Source organism: Gymnoscopelus microlampas, assembly GCF_963454915.1.
Source record: "Gymnoscopelus microlampas genome assembly, chromosome: 9".
In the NCBI taxonomy this organism is placed as follows: Eukaryota; Metazoa; Chordata; class Actinopteri; order Myctophiformes; family Myctophidae; genus Gymnoscopelus; species Gymnoscopelus microlampas.
The window spans coordinates 55,933,156-55,959,500 of record NC_139946.1 but is presented as its reverse complement, the minus strand read 5'-3'; the positions used below and the strand labels follow the sequence as shown (position 1 = coordinate 55,959,500).

Sequence of the window (26,345 nt, the reverse complement as noted above, 5' to 3'; positions counted from 1 at the left end):
GTTTTCTAACCTGGTTTATAAGCTGTTTGATGGACAGAGTGTTTTCTAACCTGGTTTATAAACTGTTTGATGGACAGAGTGTTTTCTAACCTGGTTTATAAGCTGTTTGATGGACAGAGTGTTTTCTAACCTGGTTTATAAACTGTTTGATGGACAGAGTGTTTTCTAACCTGGTTTATAAGCTGTTTGATGGACAGAGTGTTTTCTAACCTGGTTTATAAGCTGTTTGATGGACAGAGTGTTTTCTAACCTGGTTTATAAGCTGTTTGATGTACAATGTGTTTTCTAACCTGGTTTATAAGCTGTTTGATGGACAGTGTGTTTTCTAACCTGGTTTATAAGCTGTTTGATGGACAGACAGTGTGTTTTCTAACCTGGTTTATAAACTGTTTGATGGACAGAGTGTTTTCTAACCTGGTTTATAAGCTGTTTGATGGACAGAGTGTTTTCTAACCTGGTTTATAAGCTGTTTGATGGACAGTATGTTTTCTAACCTGGTTTATAAGCTGTTTGATGGACAGAGTGTTTTCTAACCTGGTTTATAAGCTGTTTGATGGACAGAGTGTTTTCTAACCTGGTTTATAAGCTGTTTGATGGACAGAGTGTTTTCTAACCTGGTTTATAAGCTGTTTGATGGACAGAGTGTTTTCTAACCTGGTTTATAAGCTGTTTGATGGACAGTGTGTTTTCTAACCTGGTTTATAAGCTGTTTGATGGACAGAGTGTTTTCTAACCTGGTTTATAAGCTGTTTGATGGACAGAGTGTTTTCTAACCTGGTTTATAAGCTGTTTGATGGACAGAGTGTTTTCTAACCTGGTTTATACGCTGTGTGATGTAAAGCAGTTGTTTTCAACCTTTTTTGCGTCAAGGACCCCCAAATTGACACACATTAGCCCAGGGACCCCCGTTTCAAAAGTTATGCCAGGGACCCCCAATAAGAGACGAGTTTTACGGCTCTAGCAGTGATTCTCAACCATTTCAATTTCAAGGACCCCCAGTTTAACATGCATACAGACTACAGACCCACATTTAATGGCATTTCTATCTCTGGGACCCCAATTTTTATTATAAAATCAATGTTAATTTAACTCTGTGAGTGTACAAATTGAACCAAATGGACCCGTAAGGGTCCATTTGGTTCCTATCTATCATTTAGCTGGGGACCCCCTGGAACTCCCTCAAGGACCACTGGTTGAAAACCACTGATGGACAGAGTGTTTTCTTTTTTTTTTAAAGATTTGTTTTTGGTAGTTTTTTATTATTTTTCATTGAAGAGGGACAGGGAAAGTAGTCTGACAGGAAGAATGGGGAGAGAGATGGGGGGAAGACATGCAGGAAAGGCCGACGGGAACGGGACGCGAACCCGCGGCACACTGCCATTAAGGATTTTCAACCAGGGTGCCTAGACCGCGACGCCACGGTCTAGGCCGACAGAGTGTTTTCTAACCTGGTTTCGTAGCTGCTTGATGGAGCCCTGCAGTGTCAGGATGTTGGCCAGCAGGGGGCTCTGCAGGGCCTCTCTCAGGCTGCCCAGTGATTGGCTGAGAGCAAGCTCCTCCCTCTGGACCAGCTTGAGCTGCAGTCGCTCCAGAGCTCCCAGAACCTGCTGGCGCTCTGCAACAGACACTGTACAGGAGAAATACACAACGTTACTACACACACAATAATACGCATAAACACACACCTGCTGGCGCTCTGCAACAGACACTGTACAGGAGAAATACACAACTTTACTACACACACAATAATACACATAAAATCACACCCTGTGTGAAGGAAGCGGTGCCTTTGGGGCGGGGCTTAACTCATTTCAGTTCGTCCCTATTGGTGGTCTGAGTCCACTTACCAAATTTGTACTTGGTAGCATGCTGCAAACTGGAATGATGGCTGTTTAAAGCCCAGCCAATGGGCAGACAGAGGGGGCGGGGCTTAAGTAATTACAGTTCGTCCCTATTGGTGGTTTTAGTCCATGTACAAAATGTGTACTCCGTAGCATGCTGCGAACTTGAGTTATGGCTGTTTGAAGGCCAGCCAATGGGAAGACAGAGGGGGCGGGGCTTCAGCAATGCATGCTGGTCCCTATTGGTGGTCTAAGTCCACATACCAAATGTGGACTTGGTGGCATGCTGCAAACTGGAGTTAAAGCTGATTAAAATCCCGTGCTCATCCCGTGCTCATACGGGCGCTGGGGGTCCCTGGACCCCTCTTTGATAACTTCATCAATTCATGCTCGTGCCTATTGGTGGTCTAGGTCCACATACCAAATGTGGACTTGGTGGCATGCTGCAAACTGGAGTTATAGCTGTTTTAAATCCCGTGCTCATCCCGTGCTCATACGGGCGCTGGGGGTCCCTGGACCCCTCTTTGATAACTTCATCAATTCATGCTCGTCCCTATTGGTGGTGTAAGTCCACATACCAAATGTGGACTTGGTGGCAGGCTTCAAACTGGAGTTATAGCTGTTTGAAATTCCGTGCCCTAAACGGGCGGACGGACAGAACATACGCGGGGGGGTCCCTGGACCCCGCTTTGATAACTTCATCAATTCATGCTCGTCCCTATTGGTGGTGTAAGTCCACATACCAAATGTGGACTTGGTGGCAGGCTTCAAACTGGAGTTATAGCTGTTTTAAATTCCGTGCCCTAAACGGGCGGACGGACAGAACATACGCGGGGGGGTCCCTGGACCCCGCTTTGATAACTTCATCAATTCATGCTTGTCCCTATTGGTGGTGTAAGTCCACATACCAAATGTGGACTTGGTGGCAGGCTTCAAACTGGAGTTATAGCTGTTTTAAATCCCGTGCCCTAAACGGGCGGACGGACAGAACATACGCGGGGGGTCCCTGGACCCCGCTGTGATAACTTCAGCAATTCATGCTCGTCCCTATTGGTGGTCTAAGTCCACATACCATATTTGGACTTGGTGGCATGCAGCAAACTGGAGTTATAGCTGTTTAAAATCCCGTGCTCATCATCCCGTGCTGATACGGACGGACGGACATACGGACAAAGTCAAGCTTAGAGCGGTTGGCACCGCTAATAAAAACACACACCTGCTGATAGTCTGCAACAGACATTAATGAGACAAAATACACAACATAAATGTGTAGATAGAAGGTGTGTGTATTGTAGTGTTGATTTTGACAGCAAACTTTGATTCAGTTTTAGTCATAGTCTTTTGAATAAAATTCCATTTAATTTTAGTCATATTTTAGTCACCTGAAATGTTTTAGTTTTTGTCTAGTTTTAGTCGACTAAATATCATAAGATTATAGTCGACTAAATCTACAGTTGATTCAGTCGACAATAATGTATTGTGGCGGTGCCTTGATGGCGTCGTAATGGTTGATTTTACACGTGGTCGCATGCTGAAAATAGCAGATCTACAAGCTCACAACGCGTCGCGCTGCGACGCGTTGTGAGCTTGTAGATCAGCTATTTTCAGAGCGCAACACCCGAGCGTGACCAAACATAAAATGACTTGTCTTTTTAGTTCTACTGGATCTCTTCTCCACTCGTCCCTCACACACTAACATTTTAGTCTAGTTTTTATTTGTTGATGAAATTGTCAATATATTTAGTCTTAGTTTTTATTTAGGTTTAATTTAGTTTTCGTCAGTGAAAAAAGGTGGTTGGAAAAAAATCGTCATGGTTTTAGTCGACAAAATCAACACTGGTGTATTGTGTGTATTGTGTGTATTGTGTGTATTAGTGTGTATTGTGTGTATTAGTGTAGCATATGTACCTGTGGGGACATTCTCAAACATGGCCGTTGTGTCCGTCCGTCTGTCCGTCTGTCTGTCTGTCTGTCTGCTATCACCTGGAGAGAACAAAACAACAACATAAAACGTCACTATATAGACTAGAGCATTGGTTCTCAAACTATGGGTCACGGCCCAGAGTGGAGTCGCGGGAAGGTGCTGTTGGGGTCGTGCAGTGGCAACCCAAAAATAAGACCTTTTTTTTAACAAGAAACGGTAAAACAAGAGAAAGGGGGGGGGGGGGGGGGGGGGCTGAGGTCATCGCCACCAAACAAGCTACTGGCTTGAATCACACACTCACACTCACACACTCACACACACACACACACACACACACACACACACACACACACACACACACACACACACACACACACACACACACAAGCCCTTACTGAGGCTGAGGCACACAGAGTGATTTATCTCTGTTCATAAACTATTTACTAAGGAATTATGTTCAATATGAGCGGGTGCCTTAAAACAGGGGTTCTCAAACTTTTTCATGTCAAGGACCCCCAAATTGACACTTATCAGCCCGCGGACCCCCATTTCAAAAGATATGCCAGGGACCCCCGTAAGAGAAGATTTTTTTTACAGCTTTAGCAGTGATTCTCAACCATTTTAATATCAAGGACCCCCAGTTTGACATGCATTAAGGCTACAGACCCCCATTTAATGGCATTTCTATCACTTGGACCGCAATTTTTTATTGTAAAATCTATATCAATGTAACTCTGAGAGTGTACAAATGGAACCAAATGGACCATTTGGTTCCATTTGTACACTCTCAGAGTTACAGACCCATAAGGGTCCATTTGGTGCCTAATCTATCATTTAGCTGGGGACCCCCTGCAACTCCCTCAAGGACCCCTGGGGGTCCCCGGACCCCACTTTGAGAACCAATGCCTTAAAAGAGCCATTTTGGCTGTTTGTGTTAGCCAAAAACAGGAGTAATATTTTTTTTTTTAAAGGTTTGGGAAAATTCTGCCTCCTGGTGGCGCTCTAACAGGGCAATGTTAAAAGAGAGGCATTTGTTTCTCAACGTAGTGCAAATGTGAAAAATGCAGAGCAAAGGTTTTTCCTCGGTCGCTAGGGAGTGTGCATACAAAGTTTTATACAGATCGGTGCAGTTGTAGGTAAAAACACGAATCGGCCTGTTATAGCGCCACCATGAGGCTGATTTGAAAAATTGCAAGTGGCATTTCTTCCTCTGCCTAATGGGAATGTGTGTGCAAAATGTCACATAAATAGCACGCTGTGTTCATGATTTGAGGCATTTTGTTCAAAACAGAGCACTCCTGCAAACTTTCGAAGCCAATCTTGGCCAATCAGGATGGAATATGAAAAATCTGAAAGACCCGTTTCGTTGTATGACTATAGAGATACTGTGTACCGATTTGCAGGATTTTTGGACAAGACCTGTAGGAGTACTGTCAAAAAATGTGTTTTGCACAAATCGGCCTCCTGGTGGCGCTGCAACAGGCCCATGTGAAATGTTCGGGGCAGAGGTTCTGCTCTGGCATCCAGGGAGTGTGTGTGCACAGTTTCTCTGCGATCCAGCCCAACGCTGCCGGAGATTAGCTGTTCACAGACGGAATGACACACGGACGGAAGGACGGACAGACGGACGGACTGACAGAAACATACTCTCTCGCCATCGGAGACAACAAATGAAAACCCAGCCCCCCCCCCCACGCATTAGAAGGACAATATCAGACACCAGAAGTTTTCAATGAATCCAACATGGTTAGAATTGAGTTTTTTTAAGTTACCATGGGACGGGGGCGTAAGTGATAAAATGAATATCAAATATGGAATAAATACTGACTCAAACAACATCTGGGGCGAAACAATAAAGCCTGAGTAGACGATACGATGCAATATGGCCACAAACATGTTAATAAAGTGAAATGTCCCTTAAGACCTGAAGCCGATTCTACATGTCTCCTAAATCTCTACTATTTAGGAGACAATACTAAATAAGTATTCTGAAAAACGTATGTTTCTATATCAGTGGTGCGCTATCTTTTTCATGTTAAGGACACCCAAAATTATATGTTTTTGGCCGTGGCCCCCCATCAAAATATTTTGTTCCAGGGACCCCCAGAAACAAAGATTTTAGTTACAAATTTTCGCTTAAAAAATATATATATATTCAAAGATTTGCACACATTTTCACGATTTTTCAAAAATAGCAGATCTACAAGCTCATAGCGTGGCACTCAGTGCCGCGCTATGAGCTTGTAGATCTGCTATTTTTGAATAGCCCAAAGTGTAAAATAATGCTTTTTAGCTCAGATCTAAAAATGACCCAGTTCCAGGTCTTAATGGGTTAAGTGCTTGTGGCTGAAACAACAGAGAGTTACTGTGGGAACTCTGTTCTAAAGTAGGTCAGCCTGCTTCAGCCTGCTTCATACTAACTACTATCTGTGTTTAGTTTAGCATGACTTCATGTTCACACAGCTCACATTAAAGCAGTGGTTCTCAAACTTTTTCATGTCAAGGACCCCCAAATTGACACTTATTAGCCCGCGGACCCCCATTTGAAAAGATATGTCAGGGACCCCCATAAGAGAAGATTTTTACGGCTCTAGCAGTCATTCTCAACCATTTTAATTTCAAGGACCCCCAGTTTGACATGCATTAGGGCTACGGACCCCCATTTAATGGCATTTCTATCTCTGGGACCCCGATTTATATTCAATGTAAAAGCAATGTCAATTTAACTCTGAGAGTGTACAAATGGAACCAAATGGACCCATTATGTTTTGGGGCGAGCGTTTTGGTATTCCCCCGTTGTTGTGCCACGATAAACAAGGAAGTGCAGTGGATCAAATAGAATGACTTTTCGGTTATTGCATCGTCTATTTCTCACTTCAAATGTTTTCAAAAACATTCTTGAGAGCAACGTTTAGTTGTAAATGACATTGGTTGTTTGTTTACATGGCTGTCAATGTTGGATAAAGCATAAAATCAAGCAGCGCAGGTTGATATGAGCAGGTGTTCTGAGTCTCTGATTACACAGAGGTCTGTTATAGAGCTCATCGGTGATTATCCAGAAATAATGACCGATGACTGACCAATCAGAATCGAGCATTCAACCAAGCCGTGTAATAATATAATATATAAACTACTATCTGTGACTTTATGTTGACACAACAAACACATTAAATAACATTATATAATAAAACCCATTCTTGGTATTTTTTTTTTTATATATTCTTCAATTATGCCGGGAAAAGATATGTTCAAAGATCAAAGTGTTAACTATTAAACCATTGGTTCTCAAAGTGGGGTCCGGGGACCCCCAGGGGTCCTTGAGGGGGTTCCAGGGGGTCCCCAGCTAAATGATGGATAGGAACCAAATGGACCCTTATGGGTCTGTAACTCTGAGAGTGTACAAATGGAACCAAACGGACCCTAACGGGTCCGTTTGGTTCCATTTGTACACTCTCAGAGTTACATTAACATTGATTTTACAATATAAATTGGGGTCCCAGAGATAGAAATGCCATTAAATGGGGGTCCGCAGCCTAATGCATGTCAAACTGGGGGTCCTTGAAATTAAAATGGTTGAGAATCACTGCTATAGAGCCGTAAAAAAGTTCTCTTATGGGGGTCCCTGGCTTATCTTTTCAAATGGGGGTCCGTGGGCTAATAAGTGTCAATTTGGGGGTCCTTGACATGAAAAAGTTTGAGAACCACTGTATTAAACCATGTAATGGGCCAACCTCCCACCGTGGAAAATATACTAAAATGTTTTACTTAAGTAAAAGTATCAATACTGCAATGTAAAAAATACCCTGTTACAAGTAAATGTCCGGAATTAAAAATGTACTTGAATAAAAGTAGAAAAGTATTGGTATAAAAATGTACTTAAAAGTTCCAAAAGTAAAAGTACTCATCGTGCAAAATGAGTCAAAATGTATAAAACATATTTTGAAAATAACCTGATCTACAAGCTCACACAATGCATTGTGAGCATGTAGATCTGCTATGTTCAAATGGCCTAAATGTATATATAGGTCTGAAGTGGTTAATGTGTGTGTTTTGTAAATAATAATAAAACTCTACAAAGTAACTAAAGCTGTCAAATAATAATAGTGAGAGTAAAAAGTACAATATCTGCCTCTGAGATGTAGTGGAGTAGAAGTAAAAGTATTGATAATTGGAAACACTCCGGTAAAGTAAAGCGTACTTAAGTAAATGTACTTAGTTACTTTCCACCACTGTGTGTTTAGTTTAGCAGCCAAACATTAGCATGTCTTCATGTTGACATAAAGCTCATTAAATCACATTATAAACGTTTTAAACAGTAAACTAACCTCCTATAGACCGTCTCTATCACACTTTATACACATTAATACTCTTAGTAATCCATGTTTTCATGTATTACTGTGTTTAGACTCACCTTGTTTTCCTTCTTTTACCTGAAGAGACAAAAACACCTGATGAGGAAGTGAATGAGCAGGGGGAGGAGCCACAGGGGAGGGGGAGGGACCAGGGGGCCCAGGAAACACCAAATATGGACATGCTGAGGTGTATAGTTCCACCGTAGGGGAGCAGGACGGTGCCGCAGCGCGGCCGATACTAGGCACAGATCTACAAGCTCACAACGCGTCGCCAGTGCCACGCATTGTGAGCTTGTAGATCTGCGTTTTTTTTCTTCTTGTAACTTAGGCAAAGCGACAACAAAAGTATTTTTGATAGATAGATAGATAGATAGATAGATAGATAGACAGATAGACAGATAGATAGATAGATAGATAGATAGATAGATAGATAGATAGATAGATAGATAGATAGATAGGTAGATAGATAGATAGATAGATAGATAGATAGATAGATAGATAGATAGGTAGATAGATAGGTAGATAGATAGATAGATAGATAGATAGATAGATAGATAGATAGATAGATAGATAGATAGGTAGATAGATAGATAGATAGATAGATAGATAGATAGATAGATAGATACTGATGTTCTAATAGATCTACCCTCCATGTAACAGGTGCATCCATCCATCCATCCCGCTGAGAATATACTTAAAGTACTGAAAGTAAAAGTACTAAAATGTTAGAAAATAGCAGATCTACAAGCTCACAACAACGCGTCGCACCGCGTGTGAGCTTGTAGATCTGCTATTTTCAAATAGCCTAGCTATAAAATAGAGCTAAAGCTGTTAATGTATGTTTTATAATATAATCATTTATTTCTGCAAAGTAACTAGTAACTAAAGTTTTCAAAAACTTGTAATGGAGTAAAAAAATATATAATATTTGCCTCTGAGATGTAATGGAGTAGAAGTACAAGTATTGTAAATTGTAAATACTCCAGTAAAGTAAAATAAAAATACCAAAACATTGTACTTATAAGTACAGTACTTGAGTAAATGTACCTAGTTACTTCACAGCACAGTAACTAGTTAGCCTGCTAGGCGGCTAACCAGTTTGATAAGTTGTTTATTTATCTTTTATTAAATGTTTATTGAATCTAAACACAGGGTTTATCTTATCGTTATTTTCGTGAATAGATATGAAAGCATTAAAGCATAAAGTAAAGCCGTTTTACTGTTAAAGTTTATGAATAAATAATGATAAAGAATAAAGTGAATAAACTCACTGGTTCAGAAGATGCTGCTCTGTCTCTTTAAACACTCACTGGAGGTAATTACTTTTACCTTGAATGTGGAGGGTAAGACACGCACACACACACGAACACACGCACACACGCACACACGCACGCGCGCATGCACGCACGTACGCACACATATTTTTTTGTCTGAAGTTTTTCTTTTCTCTTTTTCTGTCTCATTGTATGTGTAACTTTATTTCTGTCCTTATATATTTTTTTATTGATTTATTGTTATTCTATTTTTTATTATTATTATTACTTGTCTTTATGTTATGTATAATTATTGTATTGATGTATTATTATTGTGTTGTATTGATTTATTCATTGTGCCCTTCTTATTACATTTTTTACTGAAAACATTGAAAATGAAAATAAATAAAAAATAGATCATGTGTTAAACTGGAAAATAGTCTCTAATAAATACATAGACATTCAAATAACCCCCAATAATAATAAACAAACACAGATAATATAAAAAATAAACACCAGGCCAGATAGATAAAGTGTCATTCAAGGTAAAATAATTCACCCTATGTCTCTACGGCTCCGGTGGAGTCACGTGACCGTGGTGAGGCAGACACACAGATCCAACATGGCGGCCGTCAGGAGGACAGAGTTGTTTATGTTTATGTTTCTGTTGTTTAATGTTTATGTTTATCATCGTGTTTACTGTCTTCATCCTAACACTCACTCTATGGACACATGCGACGAGCTGAGACTAGGACAATATCCTTTATTACATTATTATGAATGTTTATAAGGTTTATGATGCGTTATCTACATATTATTAATATTTATAAGGTTTATGACGCGTTATCTACATGTTATTAATGTGTATAAGGTTTATAGGTCCGGGGACCCCTAGGGGTACTTGAGGGGGTTCCAGGGGGTCCCCAGCTAAATGATGGACAGGAACCAAATGGACCCTTATGGGTCTGTAACTCTGAGAGTGTACAAATGGAACCAAATGGACCCTAACGGGTCCATTTGGTTCCATTTCTCAGAGTTAAATTGACATAGATTTTACAATATGAATTGGGGTCCCAGAGATACAAATGCCATTAAATGGGGGTCCGTAGCCCTAATGCATGTCAAACTGGGGGTCCTTGAAATTAAAATGGTTGAGAATCACTGCCAGAGCCGTAAAAATCTTCTCTTATGGGGGTCCCTGGCATATCTTTTCAAATGGGGGTCCGCGGGCTAATAAGTGTCATTTTGGGGGTCCTTGACATGAAAAAGTTTGAGAACCACTGATCTAGACATAGTGGGCACCTCCTGATCAGATGAATGAATGAAAGTGAATGATCTTTAACGTTCTATCAGGTATCTGTGTAAAGAACCAAAGATAGATGAATCCACACAAGAACCAGAGAACTGTAAGGACATGACAGCATGGGGTACGTACTGTGTGTGTGTGTGTGTGTGTGTGTGTGTGTGTGTGTGTGTATGTTCTATATATTTCAGTGGAGTGTCTACCTGTTATAGAGTATAATATATATTTATATATATATATATATATATATCAGTGGAGTGTCTACCTGTTATGGCCTCAATCACAAAACCCATCTAACCCATGCTCATTTTGCTAGGATTGGATGGCTTAGGGTTGAGGACAGAGTACAGCAACTTGCTATGGGCCTGGTCTTCAAGATACACCACAACATTGGGATCCCCCTGTATTTGTCAAAATACTTCCAAAATGTTAATGAAGTCCATGATCATAACACCAGAGGCAGCTCCACAAATCATGTTCAACCCAGATTTGGCTCAACAAAGGGAATGAACTCGTTCTCATGCTATTCATCAACAATGTGGAATGCCCTACCAAAAGGAGTAAAGGAGTGTAAAAACCCTACTCACTTTCAAAACTGCCTTAAAGTTACACCTTTAGGAGGCTGCAATTGATAAATGGCCCCTGTCTAAGTCCTAACCTACCCCCCCCTCTCTCTTTCTTCTTTTGTACATATTTTTCACCCTTCATACCAGTAACCTGTAAACTGATTGTATGACATTCTATAGTAGTTGTGTATATCTGTCTGTCTCTTATATGTCATCATGATTTGTGTGCGTGGGGAACCCATTTGAAACAAGCTCAGTGCTTTAATGAGTCTTCCAGTTTAGTAGACCTTGTATTGTGAATTTGTACTTCCATGTACTGTTGTTCTCATGTCTTACTAAATAAAGTACATCAATCAATCAATCAATCAATCATAGAGCACCGAAGTCTGACGTACACATCCTAGGTTTGTCTACCTGGTTGGTGGTTTTCCACCCCCCATTCTGAATCCCCATAGATGTGTTTAATATCGCTTCAATTAAGAACTGTGTTCCAAAAATAAACAAATGACCCCGGTGGTTTGACTCTTATGGATATGAAGCATCAACTGACGGTGAGAAAACCATAATGTTACTTCCACCCAATTAGTTACATTTTCACCAGAAACAGACTGTATCAAATATAAGTGACTGACTATCATAAACTATACAGAACCTCCTCCCTGACAATATCACAGAGACAGTTTGTTTATTTTTGGACCACAATTCTTATATGAGACGATTCTGAGATGACACAATGTTATTCTCCATAGAGACATTACTTTACGAACCTGGGGATGAACGAGTGACGTCAGGACTTCTGTTCTCTATAGAGTATAATATATATTTATATATATATATATTTCAGTGGAGTGTCTACCTGCTCCCAACATCAGCTGTCGTCTAGCCAATGGGTCAGAGTTCAAGTTCACTGGAGATGAGGTGGGATTCAACAAGACTGTCCCCTGTAGGAACGTGTAAGTTATTACACACATATACATACTGTACAATACTACATCTGTGTCACTTCTTGATTTGAGCTAAACAGCATTATTTTACACTTTGGGCTATCCAAAAAATAGCAGATCTACAAGCTCATAGCGCGGCACCGAGTGCCGCGCTATGAGCTTGTAGATCTGCTATGTTTGAGAAATCTTGAAAATGTGTGCAAATCTTTGAATATATATATATTTTTTTTAAAGCGGACATTTTTAACTAAAGTCTTTGCTTCTGGGGGGTCCCTGGAACAACATATTTTGAGATGGGGGTCTGCGGCCAAATACATATAATTTTGGGGGTCCTTGACATGAAAAAGTTTGAGAACCACTGATATAGAAACATACGTTTTTTTTCAGAAAACTGTTTAGGAGACATTTGTAGAATCGGCTTCAGGTCTTAATGGGTTAATGTTCCAGGAGTGAATATTCATATAAAGTCATGTTGTTATTCATATTTCTTTCCAGGAGTGGATATTCCTATAAGGTAGCGGTAGCATTGTCTCTGTTCCTGGGCTGGCTGGGAGCTGATAGGTTCTACCTGGGATATCCTGCTTTAGGTAACGTACCGATAAACACTGTTTATCTTTATTACCATGACTACATAAATATAGTACATGTAATGTTCTGTCATGTAAAAACCCTGACATACTTGGACGCCAGGGTTCATGTGGTTACAGCGTTATCACAGCAGACATTATTGTAAAGAAATGGGGGGCCTCCTCCTTACTTCCTTCACAGGCCTGTTCCATTCTGGTTGTTAACAATGATACTAATGAATAATCTCTCTTTTTAATGGTTTGTGGTTTGTGTAAGATTGTGTATTTTCATTAATATCGGGCACGGTAACCTATCTTTGCTGATTTATTGTATTCTGTAGTAAGTTAATAAAGGTATTTTCAAATTCAAAAATTCTCTCTCTCTCTCTCTCTCTCTCTCTCTCTCTCTCTCTCTCTCTCTCTCTCTCAGGGTTATTAAAGTTCTGTACAGTAGGGTTCTGTGGTATCGGCAGTCTGGTGGACTTCATGCTCATCGCCATGCAGGTTGGTTTGAGATGTTCTGTCTGTCTGTCTGTCTGTCTGTCTGTCTGTCTCTCCTCTACTGTCTCCCTCTCAGCTGTCCTACTGTCTGTCTGTCTCTCCTCTACTGTCTCCCTCTCAGCTGTCCTTCTGTCTGTCTGTCTGTCTCTCCTACACTGTCTGTCTCTCAGCTGTCCTGCTGTCTGTCTCTCCTACACTGTCTGTCTCTCAGCTGTCCTGCTGTCTGTCTCTCCTACACTGTCTCTCTCTCAGCTGTCCTGCTGTCTGTCTGTCCTACACTGAAATATGACAAACTAAACGAAATTGTATTAAAAAAGACAAAAACCACGTCAAATTGCCGCTGTGAGATCTTCCGCTGTTTCTTTTGCTTTACTCCCTCCCCTCATATGCATGCAACACACACACACACACACACACACACACACACACACACACACACACACACACACACACACACACACACACACACACACACACACACACACACACACACACACCTCTTCATCATGGTGATGTTAAAAGCAGTTCAGTGTAAGTGATGAAGACAGGGTGTCTGTGTGTGTGTGTGTGTGTGTGTGTGTGTGTGTGTGTGTGTGTGTGTGTGTGTGTGTGTGTGTGTGTGTGTGTGTGTGTGTGAGTGATGAAGACAGGGTGTCTGTGTGACTGATGTTTGTTCTAATGAACTGACTGAACGCAACACAATGGACTGATACACCTGACTGATGGACAGACAGGTCAGGGTGACCGTCTGTCTCTCTTTCTGTCTGTCTGTCTGTCTGTCTGTCTGTCTGTCTGTCTGTCTGTCTGTCTGTCTGTCTGTCTGTCGGTCTCTCTTTAAGATGTATACCTTTGTTGAGTGCCAGTGTAAATAGCAGATCTACAAGATCACAACATATATATATATATATAAACCGCTCACAAAATGTAAGGAAACTTGAATTTGGGCCATTATATCTCCCCTTTACTACCAATCAGTAAAGTGTTATATATCATTTTTTTCTCGGTGATTAGTCACCTTTACAACGAGGTACAGCTTGTTAGCATCGGGCATTCATGGAATGAGCAACACAGGCAAACGTGTGGGTAGCGCCGAGCAAAAATGTGCCAAAATGGCCTGTTAGACTTTTCTGCTGACATTCAATGTCGTGAGATTCATGACATTCAAGGGGCTTCAGGTGTGTGCCAGTCACAGGTATGTGACTGTCTCACAGGTGAGTGACTGGCACCTGAACATGGGTTCTGCAACTTTGTTGAGTTTGTGTATGCTCCAAGCAGCAACACTAACCCCATGGAAAGATGCCACTTTTGTCAGGATAAGGCCCGTGCAACAGGGCAAGTGAAGCTGGTGTTCCGTTATGCAGAGTGACAGCATTATTTGGTGTTAGCCCTGGTACCATTTCCAAACTTAGGACTTAGTTCTGTGAGACAGGTGAAGTCAACAAGGAAGACAACAATCCAGACCCCTTGCTTCACTGAGGAACCATAGATTTACAGGCAAGATATGCACAACGGTACCAAAGACAGATGTCAAAGTTGCAGGGCCCATGCTCAGGTGCCAGTCACACACCTTTGACTGGCACACACCTGCCTGCAAATGGTACCAGGGCTAAGACCAAATAATGCGTAATCTGCGTAACGGAACACCAGCTTCACTTGCCCTATTGCACAGGCCTTATCCTGAAGGGACAAACGTGGCATCTTTCTATGGGGGCAGTGTTGCTGCTTGGAGCATCAACACAAACTCAACAAAGTTGCAGAACCCATGTTGCAGAACGCAAAGTTGCAGAACCCACCTCTCAGCAGGTGTGTGCTGGCAGGTCGCTCAAAACAAGAGTGATTACCAGCAAAAGCATATTGGGTGATTTTGGCACATTTTTGCTCGGCGCTACCCACACGTTTGCCTGTGTTGCTCATACCATGAATGCCTGATGCTTACAAGCTGTACCTCGTTGTAAAGGTGACTAATCACCGATAAAAATGATATAACACTTTACTGATTGGTATTAGTAAAGGGGAGATATAATGGCCCAAATTCAAGTTTCCTTACATTTTGTGAGCGGTTTATATATATGTATATATATATATATATATATATATATATATATATATATATATATATATATATACATATATATATATATATATATATACATATATATATATATGTATATATACATATATATATATATATATATATATATATATATGTATATATATATATATATATATATATATATATATATGTATATATATATATATATATACATATATATATATATATATATATATATATATATATATATATATATATATATATATATATATATATACATATATATATATATACATATATACATACATATATATATGTATATATATATATATATATACATATATACATACATACATACATACACACACATATATATTACAGGTGGTAGTAATTACATCATATAATGTATTTATTACAGATCGTGGGACCCTCAGATGGTAGTAATTACATCGTAGATTACTACGGAGCCAGACTGACCCGGCTGTCCATCAACAACGAGACCTTCAGGAGGACACAGTTCTCACCATGAAGGTACAAATAAATACCTTTATTTATACCATGAAGGTACAAATAAATACCTTTATTTATACCATGAAGGTACAAATAACTACCTTTATTTATACCATGAAGGTACAAATAAATACCTTTATTTATACCATGAAGGTACAAATAACTACCTTTATTTATACCATGAAGGTACAAATAACTACCTTTATTTATACCATGAAGGTACAAATAAATACCTTTATTTACACCATGAAGGTACAAATAACTACCTTTATTTATACCATGAAGGTACAAATAACTACCTTTATTTATACCATGAAGGTACAAATAACTACCTTTATTTATACCATGAAGGTGTACCTCGTTGTGAAGGCGACTAATCAGTATTTACAACCATATAAAATACAATATTGTTATTATTGAAGGGGAGAAATAAGTTTCATAACATATTGAAATAAACATCTTAGACAATAACTAACAACAGGAAGGAGTTAAACTAACATCTCTGTCTGTCTGTCTGTCTGTCTGTCTGTCTGTCTGTCTGTCTCTCTCTGTCTCTCTCTGTCTGTCTGTCTGTCTGTCTGTCTGTCTGTCTGTCTGTCTGTCTGTCTGTCTGTCTGTCTGTCTGTCTGTCTGTCTGTCTGTCTGTGTCTGTCTGTCTGTCTGTCTGTCTGTCTGTCTGTCTGTCTGTCTGTCTGTCTGTCTCTCTGTCTGTGTCTGTCTGTCTGTCTGTCTGTCCGTCCATCCAGGGATGAAGTGGAGCGTCTTCCTCTGAATGCTGGCGTGTACATAGTGAATACTGGTCTACACCAAGATGTTACACACACACACACACACACACACACACACACACACACACACACACACACACACACACACACACACACACACACACACACACACACACACACACACACAGTACCGGTCAAAGGTAAACGGAACAGGAGGTTTTCCAGTTGAACTGGAATGTGTCAAAAGCTGCTAGAGTTTGAATTAATTGTTCTCTCTAGAGTATGTACATAATAATAAATAATTACTGTACATCCATCCATCTGTATCTCACACACACACACACACACACACACACACACACACACACACACACACACACACACACACACACACACACACACACACACTCACACTCTCACTCACTCACTGAGATACACTTGTGTACTGTGAGGGCATCAGTCGTTTAGAGCGGCATTGATAATAGCTGAAAATAGCCAAAGAATTATCAATCTACAAGCTCTGTTTTTTGGTGTCTAATTCTAACCTGAACCCTTCACTGTAAATTCCATAAAACATCAATTTCTCCTGTGAGGACCAGGAACAGTGGTCCTCAACCAACTATCTGCATTTCTGAAATTCTACTACATACCCCACACACACACACACACACACACACACACACACACACACACACACACACACACACACACACACACACACACACACACACACACACACACACACACACACACACACAGCACACTGTTTAATGATGTATAGGAAGTTGTGTTATTTTGTAAATAAAGTGTTTTCTTTTCCTGGAGGATAAGACCTGGAACTGTGTCATTTTTAGATTTGAGCTAAAAAGCATTATTTTACACTTTGGGCTATTCAAAAAATAGCAGATCTACAAGCTCATAGCGCGGCACCGAGTGCCGCGCTATGAGCTTGTAGATCTGCTATTTTTGAAAAATCGTGAAAATGTGTGCAAATCTTTGAATATATATATATTGTTTAATCGGTATATCGAACCGTTTTTAACTCAAATCTTTGCTTCTGGGGGGGTCCCTGGAACAAAATATGTTGATGGGGGTCGGCGGCCAAATACATATAATTTTGGGGGTCCTTGACATGAAAAAGATTGAGCACCACTGATATAGAAACATACGTTTTTCAGAATACTGCTGAGATTTAGGAGACATGTAGAATCGGCTTCAGGTCTCAATGGGTTAATGAACTTATCTTAGAGGGGTTTGACCAAGCGACCAATGTGATGTCATCAACGTATATGATGTCATCAATTGACAATGTAGTCATGTATCCAGAACAAGGTAAACACGTAGAATACAGAGACAGTGTCGTGTCTCAATAGGATCACAGGTAAACCATGAACCTTAGCATCACTAGTCTAAACAATATAGAAAATAATAATCTCTACATTGAAACTATAGCGTACCAGGTCAACTAATGCAGTGGTTCTCAACCTGTGGGTCGGGACCCCCAGGGCCAGGGGGGTCCCCACATGATTTTTTTTGTTTTGGGGTGGCCGGGGGTCCCCAGATGACAGTGAAGTAACAATTTAAAATTGTAATACCAAAACAAACAAAAAAAATGAAAACAAGACCATTACTGCATCAAAAATAATCAACAAACTATACTATAAAAACTGGTCAAACATTGACCTAATTGTCAAATAATATAAGAAAGAGGCAAAAAAAAATAGCCGATCTACAAGCTCAGAAAAAAATGTGAAAATAGCCGCTCTACAAACTCACAAGGCATTGTGAGCTTGTAGATCGGCTATTTTCACAATATTTCTGTGGAACCGAGTCAAACTAAATGTAGGCCTAATGCCTCAACCCCTACAATCCAAGTGCTTGTCAAGTTGTCGGGGTGGGGGGTCCCCAGTTCAAATATGATTATTTTGGGGGTCACGCCCAGAAAAGGTTGAGAACCATTGAACTAATGAACCTGGTATCTGTCTAAATAACATGCTGTCTGAATTAACCGTGTACAGCAGTGGTTTTCAACCCTTTTCATGTCAAGGACCCCCAAATTGACACTTATAGTAGCCCGTGGACCCCCCATTTTATATATACGCCAAGTACCCTCATAAGACAAGATTTTTTTAGGCTCTAGCAGTGATTTTCAACCATTTTAATTTCAAGGACCCCCAGTTTGACATGCATTAGGCTACGGACCCCCATTCAATAACATTTCTATCTCTGGGACCCCAATTTGTACTGTAAAATCAATGTTGATGTAACCCTGAGAGTGTACAAATTTGTACACTCTCAGGGTTACAGACCCATAAGGGTCCATTTGGTTCCTAACTATCTATCATTTACCAGGGGACCACCTGGAATCCCTTCAAGGACCACTGGTTAAAAACCACTGGTGTACAGTCATCAAGGCTGTAGGAGGTGGAATCTGAAGAGGAGAGTCTTCAGATTTACGGCGGACAATTTGTAGTGAGTCTGTAGTGTGATGTTAGATGTTCAGTGTCTACAAGCCGCTGCATATTTAAACTTTTTACATTTTTTCATAAATGTACCCATTAAGACCGGGAACGCATCTGTGTCATTTTTAGATTTATTTGGCTATTCAAAAATAGCAGATCTACAAGTCCATAGTGCGGCGATGAGCTTGTAGATTTTTTTAAGAAAAAATAATTGTGAAAATGTGTGCAAATCTTTGCATATATATAAAAATATTTGACTCAAATCTTTGCTTCTGGGGGTCCCTGGAACAAAATATTTTGAGATGGGGGTCCTTGACATGAAATAAATTGAGAACCACTGATATTATAGCAACACATTTTTTTTTCAACAAAACAAAACAAAAAAAAAATGTTTGCTTAAAATATATGTTTATATATTCAAAGATTTGCACCAAATGTTCACACTTTTTCAAAAGAAATGAGCAGATCTACAAACTCATAGCGCGGCACTATGAGCTTGTAGATCTGCTATTTTTGAAGAAAAAAAATCTTGAAAATCTGTGCAAATCTTTGAATATATATAAACATTTTTTACTCAAATCTTTGCTTCTGGGGGGTCCCTGGAACAAAATATTTTGAGATGGGGGTTTGAAATTTCAGATACCCAAAGTAAAAAATGAGTCCTGTAAACCACAATGTATTTTTCGTATATCTGAAAAAATACATTGTTGTCCAGTGGTGTAAAGTAACTCAGTATGTTTACTCAAGTACTGTACTTAAGTACAATCTTGAGGTACTTTTACTTTACTGGAGTATTTCCAATTGTCGATACTTTTACTTCTACTCCACTACATCTCAGAGGCAAATATTGTACTTTTACTCCACTACATTTGAAAACTTTAGTTACTAGTTACTTTGCAGATGTAAATTATTACGTTATAAAACATACATTAACCACTTCAGCCCTATTTTATACCTAAGCTATTTGAAAATAGCAGATCTACAAGCTCACGTAGCATAGCGGATGTATACGTCCCCAGAGTAGGGACACTGTGAGGGTTCATGTGGTTCAAAGTATCCAGGACAAAGTGTCCTACAACGGGGAAAGGAGAGCTGTTCTGCTGTTCCACAGCCAGTGGTGTAAAGTAACTAAGTACATTTACAGAAGTAGTGTACTTAAGTACAGTTTTTGGGGTATTTTTGGGGCGGTGTAACCGCCCCCTATAAGTGAGGTTTGGACACTGACCAATCCTGCACCGTGATTGGCCAATAGTCTACATTGTAGACTATTGGCCAATCACGGTGCAGGATTTACGTTGTAGACTCTACAACGTAGATTTACGGCGGACAACGTAGACTCTACAACGTAGTCTACAACCCTAACCCTTCCAGTCAATGCAAATCTATACTTTTGCAAAGTCAGCCAATAACATTACAGCTAGTGTCATCACCACTAGCTGTAATGTGATTGGCTGACTTTGCAAATTCAGGACTGTGATTGGCTAGCGAAACACATGACACATGTGAAGCCCTATATAGGACTATGGCACTTAAAAAAACACTTAAAGTGTTGGTTCTTTTTGTACACTCTCAGAGTTACATACACATAAGGGTCCATTTTGGTTCTTTTCCATCATTTAGCTGGGGACCCGCTGGAACCCCCTCAAGTACCCCTGGGGGTCCCCGGACCCCACTTTGAGTGTTTTTTTTTAAGTGAATCACTTCCATCACTGTGATGACCACTGTGACTACACCACCCACTTCACACTGGGTGTGATTTTTACTTTACTGGAGTATTTCCAATTGTCAGTACTCTTAACGCAACTTGGAAATGATTCCTCGACTCTGATAGAAGGAATGGACGGATGTAACATCACTTCCGTCCTCTCCTATGATTTGTAGAAAAACAAATCCAGCTCGGATTTATCTATTTTTGTTGTGAAAACGAGTCATTTTCAACAAGCGAAGGCAACAAAATGGCCGATTGCGGTAAAAAAAAAAATCTCCGTGGATAGACGAGACCCTCCCCCCAGACACTCTGGCCCTCATTTATCAACGCGGTGCAGCCCAAATAATGGGCGTACGGCGAGATCACCGCACATTTCGGCATTTATCAATATATCCTGACGTGGGCTTCATCCTACGGTACGCTGAGATCTCATGTCTGGTCGAGACCAGTTGTTGACGTTGGCTGCGCCAGTTTATTCCATCCTAGACCTGCGGTGCAGCATTGTTTGACTGTCTGACAGGCATCTAGACACATAATACACTCATAAATGTATATCTACACTAATAAATAATTCCTGTGAAAATATAACATTTTAGTAATTTAGTAATTTAAACAAACTGCTTTAACAGTCATTCAGTTAAGCCTGCAGATCTGCGTGGCTGCATTGGCTATTTGAAAATAGCAGATCTACAAGCTCACAACAGGTCACTAAGCAACGCGTTGTGAGCTTGTAGATCTGCTATTTTCAGCGCAGCATCGCAGCAGCGCTTCTTCTTCGGAAATTTTCGGGAGCCCCGACCATCTTTTCATGGACAGTGAAGTCTACAAACTTACAGTAGCTTGTCCTATGTTATGGAGTTATGTCATAGAGAGTTATGTAGGCTACACAACCTGGCTGGGTTAAGGATATAAACCCGACGCTCCAATATTAACGTGGCGGCCCGAGTCTCATGACTGCGTGTGTGAGAGAGAGAGAGCGAGAGAGCGAGAGCGAGAGGCGTGTACGTGTCGTGTGCGTGCGTGTGTGGCGAGGCGAGTTGGGGAAACTGTTTCTTATTGGCTTTTCATGCTTTTTTTTGGGTCGTATTCTGGTTCTTCATGTCGTGAAGTCGGGCGTTTTGTGAATATTTAAGGGCGTGTTATTTAAATGACGCTCGTTTTCAGATGTGAGATTTATCAAAGCTCCGACCTGATATACGCTAGGATCAGCTGTATAGGATCCTTTGATAAATGTGACTTCGACGTTGGTGTATGGCCGAATATATGGAAAAATATACGCCGGTTTATACGCTGCGTTGATAAATGAGGGCCTCTGTGTTTACATCAGCGTGCACGTGCATGGTGGCTTCTGCGGCTCTCCAAAGATCCTCAAAAAAAGGTAAAAAAAAACGCTGGTACCAGCGAATGAAGCGGATGAATAATATCTGTCGGTGAATGTGTTAACCTCAGATTCACTTCTTTTATGCATAATTATTTCCCTCCAACTCTGAATGTTTTTTTGCAGATCAATCTGATTTCAAATCAACACAGAGTGTTTCTCAGTCCATGTGACACAGATCTGTGTTTTCTGGTGTGCAACCATAGCATTATTAACCACTTTTAATCTATGGTGGGCATGTCATTATAAGACAAACATGTTCTGCTTTTTTTTCTCCTCCCAACCCAAGGTAGCACATTTTTTGGAAATGGCTTAAAGGGATATTTCACTTCCAAAAAAACTTCCTTTGTGAGCCCCCCAGACCGTTTTGAGTTGCTTGATTCACTATTTTTTCATTTATTTTTAATATTTTTTGAGGAAAATGAAAAAGATTCAATAAAATAAAATAAAATAAATGAAAAAAGTAGGGCAGGGTGAGTCACCAGAAGCAAGGATGGGTGTTTTTGATGAATCTAACAATGGAGTTTGAAGTTATAATGGGTTTGTATAGGAAGGGGGCATGTCTGACAAAATGAATATCAAATATCTAAATGCTGAATCAAGCAACTTAAAAACGGTCTGGGGGCGGGGCTCACAAAAGCCTGGGTAGACAATAAAATGACCCAAAGTTTTTTTGAAAGTGAAAAATCCCTTTAAGTGGAATCTTTGCCCTGAGCCCCCTCTTCTTTCTGAAACCACGCCTCTGCATGCGGCTCATCCAACTGACCATCCAACTGACCATCCATCTGACCATCCAACTGACCATCCAACTGACCATCCAACTGACCATCCATCTGACCATCCAACTGACCATCCATCTGACCATCCATCTGACCATCCAACTGACCATCCATCTGACCATCCAACTGACCATCCATCTGACCATCCATCTGACCATCCATCTGACCATCCATCTGACCATCCAACTGACCATCCATCTGACAAATAATAACAGATTCATGAGAAAATAAATAACGGTGCCTCACAAAAAAAAGAATACACTTGTGAGCTTGTTAGATCCACTATTTTCACAATTTTGTAAATGGCTTCAGTGGAATCTTTGCCACCCTCTATTATTTCTGAAACGACGCCTCTGCGTGCGGCCGATCCATATAACCATGTTATTCATGGTCAACAGGTGCGGCTACGGGGTTCTCCATTCATACAGTCATTCATTCATCGTCCACGGAATTATTATGTTATTTACAGCGGTGCTGTAAAGGCTGCAGCCCCCCCTGGTGGTGGGGAGGAGAATTTTATTTTTTTGGATTATTTATATTTTTGTAAAAGAAAATTGATATGCATATGTTTTAAGTGTATATATACAAACAAAAGGCCCCCCTGATATAAATGACTTCCTGCGTGTCTGGTTATTTATTCACCGTTTTATTTGTTTTAGTGGGCTCACTGTTCTAGTTTGTTTGTTTAGAGGACTATGTTATGTGTTCATCTGCTGTTGGTAGTCATGGCTGCCAGCTCCCACCTGATGTTGTGTGGGAGTTCTGACTGCTCCACACCGTACTGAATAACTGCTAGCTTACATAACGTCTTGAGACTAGGACGGAAGTCTAAGACATAGAGGTCATCAGGGGTGATGTCTCCTCCAAAGAGGAAGATACGATCTCCCATCGTGCAACAGCACATCAGAGATATCTGAGACGGGCCTTTCCCCTTTGCCTCTACCTTCTTCCAGCAGAAGGTCTCTGGACTGAATCTCCACAGATCATTGAAGTATTTATAGTTCCAGCCACCAAATATGTACAGCTCTCCATTGTAGGCAAAGGCTGAAAGACTGTAGCGTCCTTCTGGAAGAATCTCTTCAGAAGGCGTGTTCAGCCAGCAGTCGGTCTCTGTGTCAAACACTCTGATGGTGTTGTAGAGCTGACCCCCAAGGCCCCCAAATACAAACATCTTTGTCCCGATGATGGTGGCAGAGTGACCTGCTGAAGCAGGTGGTAGATGTCCTCTGGTGTTAATTAAGGACCAGACCATTGTGCTGATGTCCAACTTGTACGTGTCATTAGTGTATCTATAAAGCTGCAGGTCTCCTCCATGAATATACATGACCTTCCCCAAGACACAGGCTGAGTGGTAGCTCCTCCCCTCTGGAACAGTCCCAAAAACCTGTGGTTTGAACCATCTGTGGGTGTCGACATCAAATGCATGAAGAACGTTGCAGAGGGGAAACCCTCCCCAGATGTAAACAGTATCTCCTATCAGCACAGCTGTGTGGCCCTCACGCCTGGAGGGAACCTCAAGGTGGCGTTCTCCTCTGCCAGGTGTCACTGGGGTCAACTTCCCCCAGCATAAAGACACTGTGTTGAAGACGTGTACATCAATGTGATCTCTTTCCTTCAGGTTTACGTCTCCTCCATAGCAGTACATGTTGTGTCCGACCACCACAGCAGCCTGGTTCTTCCTATGTTCTCCTTTCACATGTATCGTCCAGTGAAACATTTCACACAGCAGCTCCACCGTCAATGAGAGTTGATAACTAATTTACAGTTTAACCTGTTAGGATGAAGGCAGGTCGGTTTCCTTGTTACAAGTCGCTAAATGATGTTTAGTGTTTCTGACAATTCATTTTAAAGAACAATTACACGGTTGGGATGATGATGTTGTGATGTCATCGTATGATTAGTCATATTGTAGAGAAGCTAATGCTATCATTTGATATTTATTGGTTTAAGATTTGTTTGACAGAACTATGTCAGTACTATGACATCATTCATCCATATTTGGGCATATGGACGGAGAGAAAGACCCACAGAAAGGTACACATAGATGTAGAGAGGCAACACCCGGAACCAGACTGTTTGTGAGGAAGTGGACTGGCATGAATTTGAAGCGTCTCAAAGCCCTGAGCTCAACGCTCTGAAGAGCTTCTACCAGCGGCTTTTAGAGCCAAACACTTTGAGAGCCTTACACCAGCACATGGACAATATGACACAAAGAAGGAAATAACTAACACACACAGACACTCACGCAAGCATGCACACACTCACGCACACACACACACACACACGCACACGCACACACACACACGCACACGCACACGCACACGCACACGCACACGCACACACAGTGTCCAGACGTCTTGGTCTGACTCAGTTTCAAGCTGTGTGTCCTGTGAGTTCCTCCAGATAATATTTAAGACACTAAGATGTCCTGTTTTCACCACAACAGACCACATGGACCCTTAGAACACTCCACTGTCCTGGTTTTCACCACAGCTTCATATTGATCCCAAATGACCGGCCACGGAGTCTATTTGCAGAATTGAGCCAGTTGTCCAGTTTCCCCAGCAGACCTCATACCATAGATTGGAAATCATAAGCTAGTTGTTGAGGTCAAAAGTGATCATTTTTTCATGAATCTGTTATTAGTTGTCATTAAACACACATCCATGACTTGGTCGTCCCACACGAGCCGCCGTAGTGTCATCAATCATGTTTTGGGGGGAGCGTTTTGGCACAACTGCCAATCAAAGTGACTGTAGCCTACTAGCCAATCACAGCGCGTCTTTTCCAGGACTTGGAAAAAACACATAATAGCTGTTGGTCTGTTTCGCACAGTGGTTCTCAAACTTTTTCATGTCAAGGACCCCCAAATTGACACTTATTAGCCCGCGGACCCCCATTTGAAAAAAAAAGCCAGGGAACCCCCATAAGAGAAGATTTTTACGGCTCTAGCGGTAAAAAAATGTTTTTCAAGGAGCCCCAGTTTGACATGCATTAAGCTACGGACCCCCATTTAATGGCATTTCTATCTCTGGGACCCCAATTTTTCTCAAAGTGGGGTCCGGGGACCCCCAGGGGTACTTGAGGGGGTTCCAGGGGGTCCCCAGCTAAATGATGGATAAGAACCAAAATGGACCCTTATGTGTATGTAACTCTGAGAGTGTACAAAAATAACCAAATGGACCCTTATGGGTCCATTTGTTTCCATTTAGACACTCTCAGAGTTAAATTAACAATGATTTTACAATATAAATTGGGGTCCCAGAGATAGAAATGCCATTAAATGACAACCAAGGCATGGATGCGTGTGTAATGACAAATAATAACAGATTCATGAGAAAATAAATAACGGTGCCTCACACAAAATAAAGAATACGCTTGTGAGCTTGTTAGATCCACTATTTTCACAATTTTGTAAATGGCTTCAGTGGAATCTTTGCCACCCTCTATTATTTCTGAAACCACGCCTCTGCATGC

At 40.8% G+C, this 26,345-nt stretch overlaps 2 protein-coding genes across 2 annotated transcripts in view; one reads left to right on the top strand and one right to left on the bottom strand.

Annotated features, from left to right (window-relative positions):
* The window catches only part of patj (PATJ crumbs cell polarity complex component), a 164,908-nt gene extending 156,719 nt beyond the window's left edge, over nt 1–8,189 (bottom strand). The window contains exons 1-3 of the mRNA XM_084066804.1: nt 8,177–8,189; nt 3,750–3,824; nt 1,449–1,627 (exon numbers count right to left, since the gene is read on the bottom strand). Coding sequence (XP_083922930.1) covers nt 1,449–1,627; nt 3,750–3,771 — 201 coding nt within the window. The 5' untranslated portion in view covers nt 3,772–3,824; nt 8,177–8,189. The remainder of the gene's footprint in view (nt 1–1,448; nt 1,628–3,749; nt 3,825–8,176) is intronic.
* A 1,803-nt stretch (nt 8,190–9,992) lies between these two features.
* Nucleotides 9,993–17,369, top strand: tm2d1 (TM2 domain containing 1; the record flags this gene model as incomplete). The annotated part of the gene is made up of 7 exons (XM_084066256.1): nt 9,993–10,126; nt 10,724–10,797; nt 12,084–12,192; nt 12,679–12,770; nt 13,180–13,253; nt 15,722–15,834; nt 16,560–17,369. The coding sequence occupies 6 exons, from the start codon at nt 9,993–9,995 to the stop codon at nt 15,830–15,832; spliced, it is 594 nt and encodes a 197-aa protein (XP_083922382.1). The 3' UTR covers nt 15,833–15,834; nt 16,560–17,369.
* Between the last annotated feature and the right edge of the window lie 8,976 nt (nt 17,370–26,345).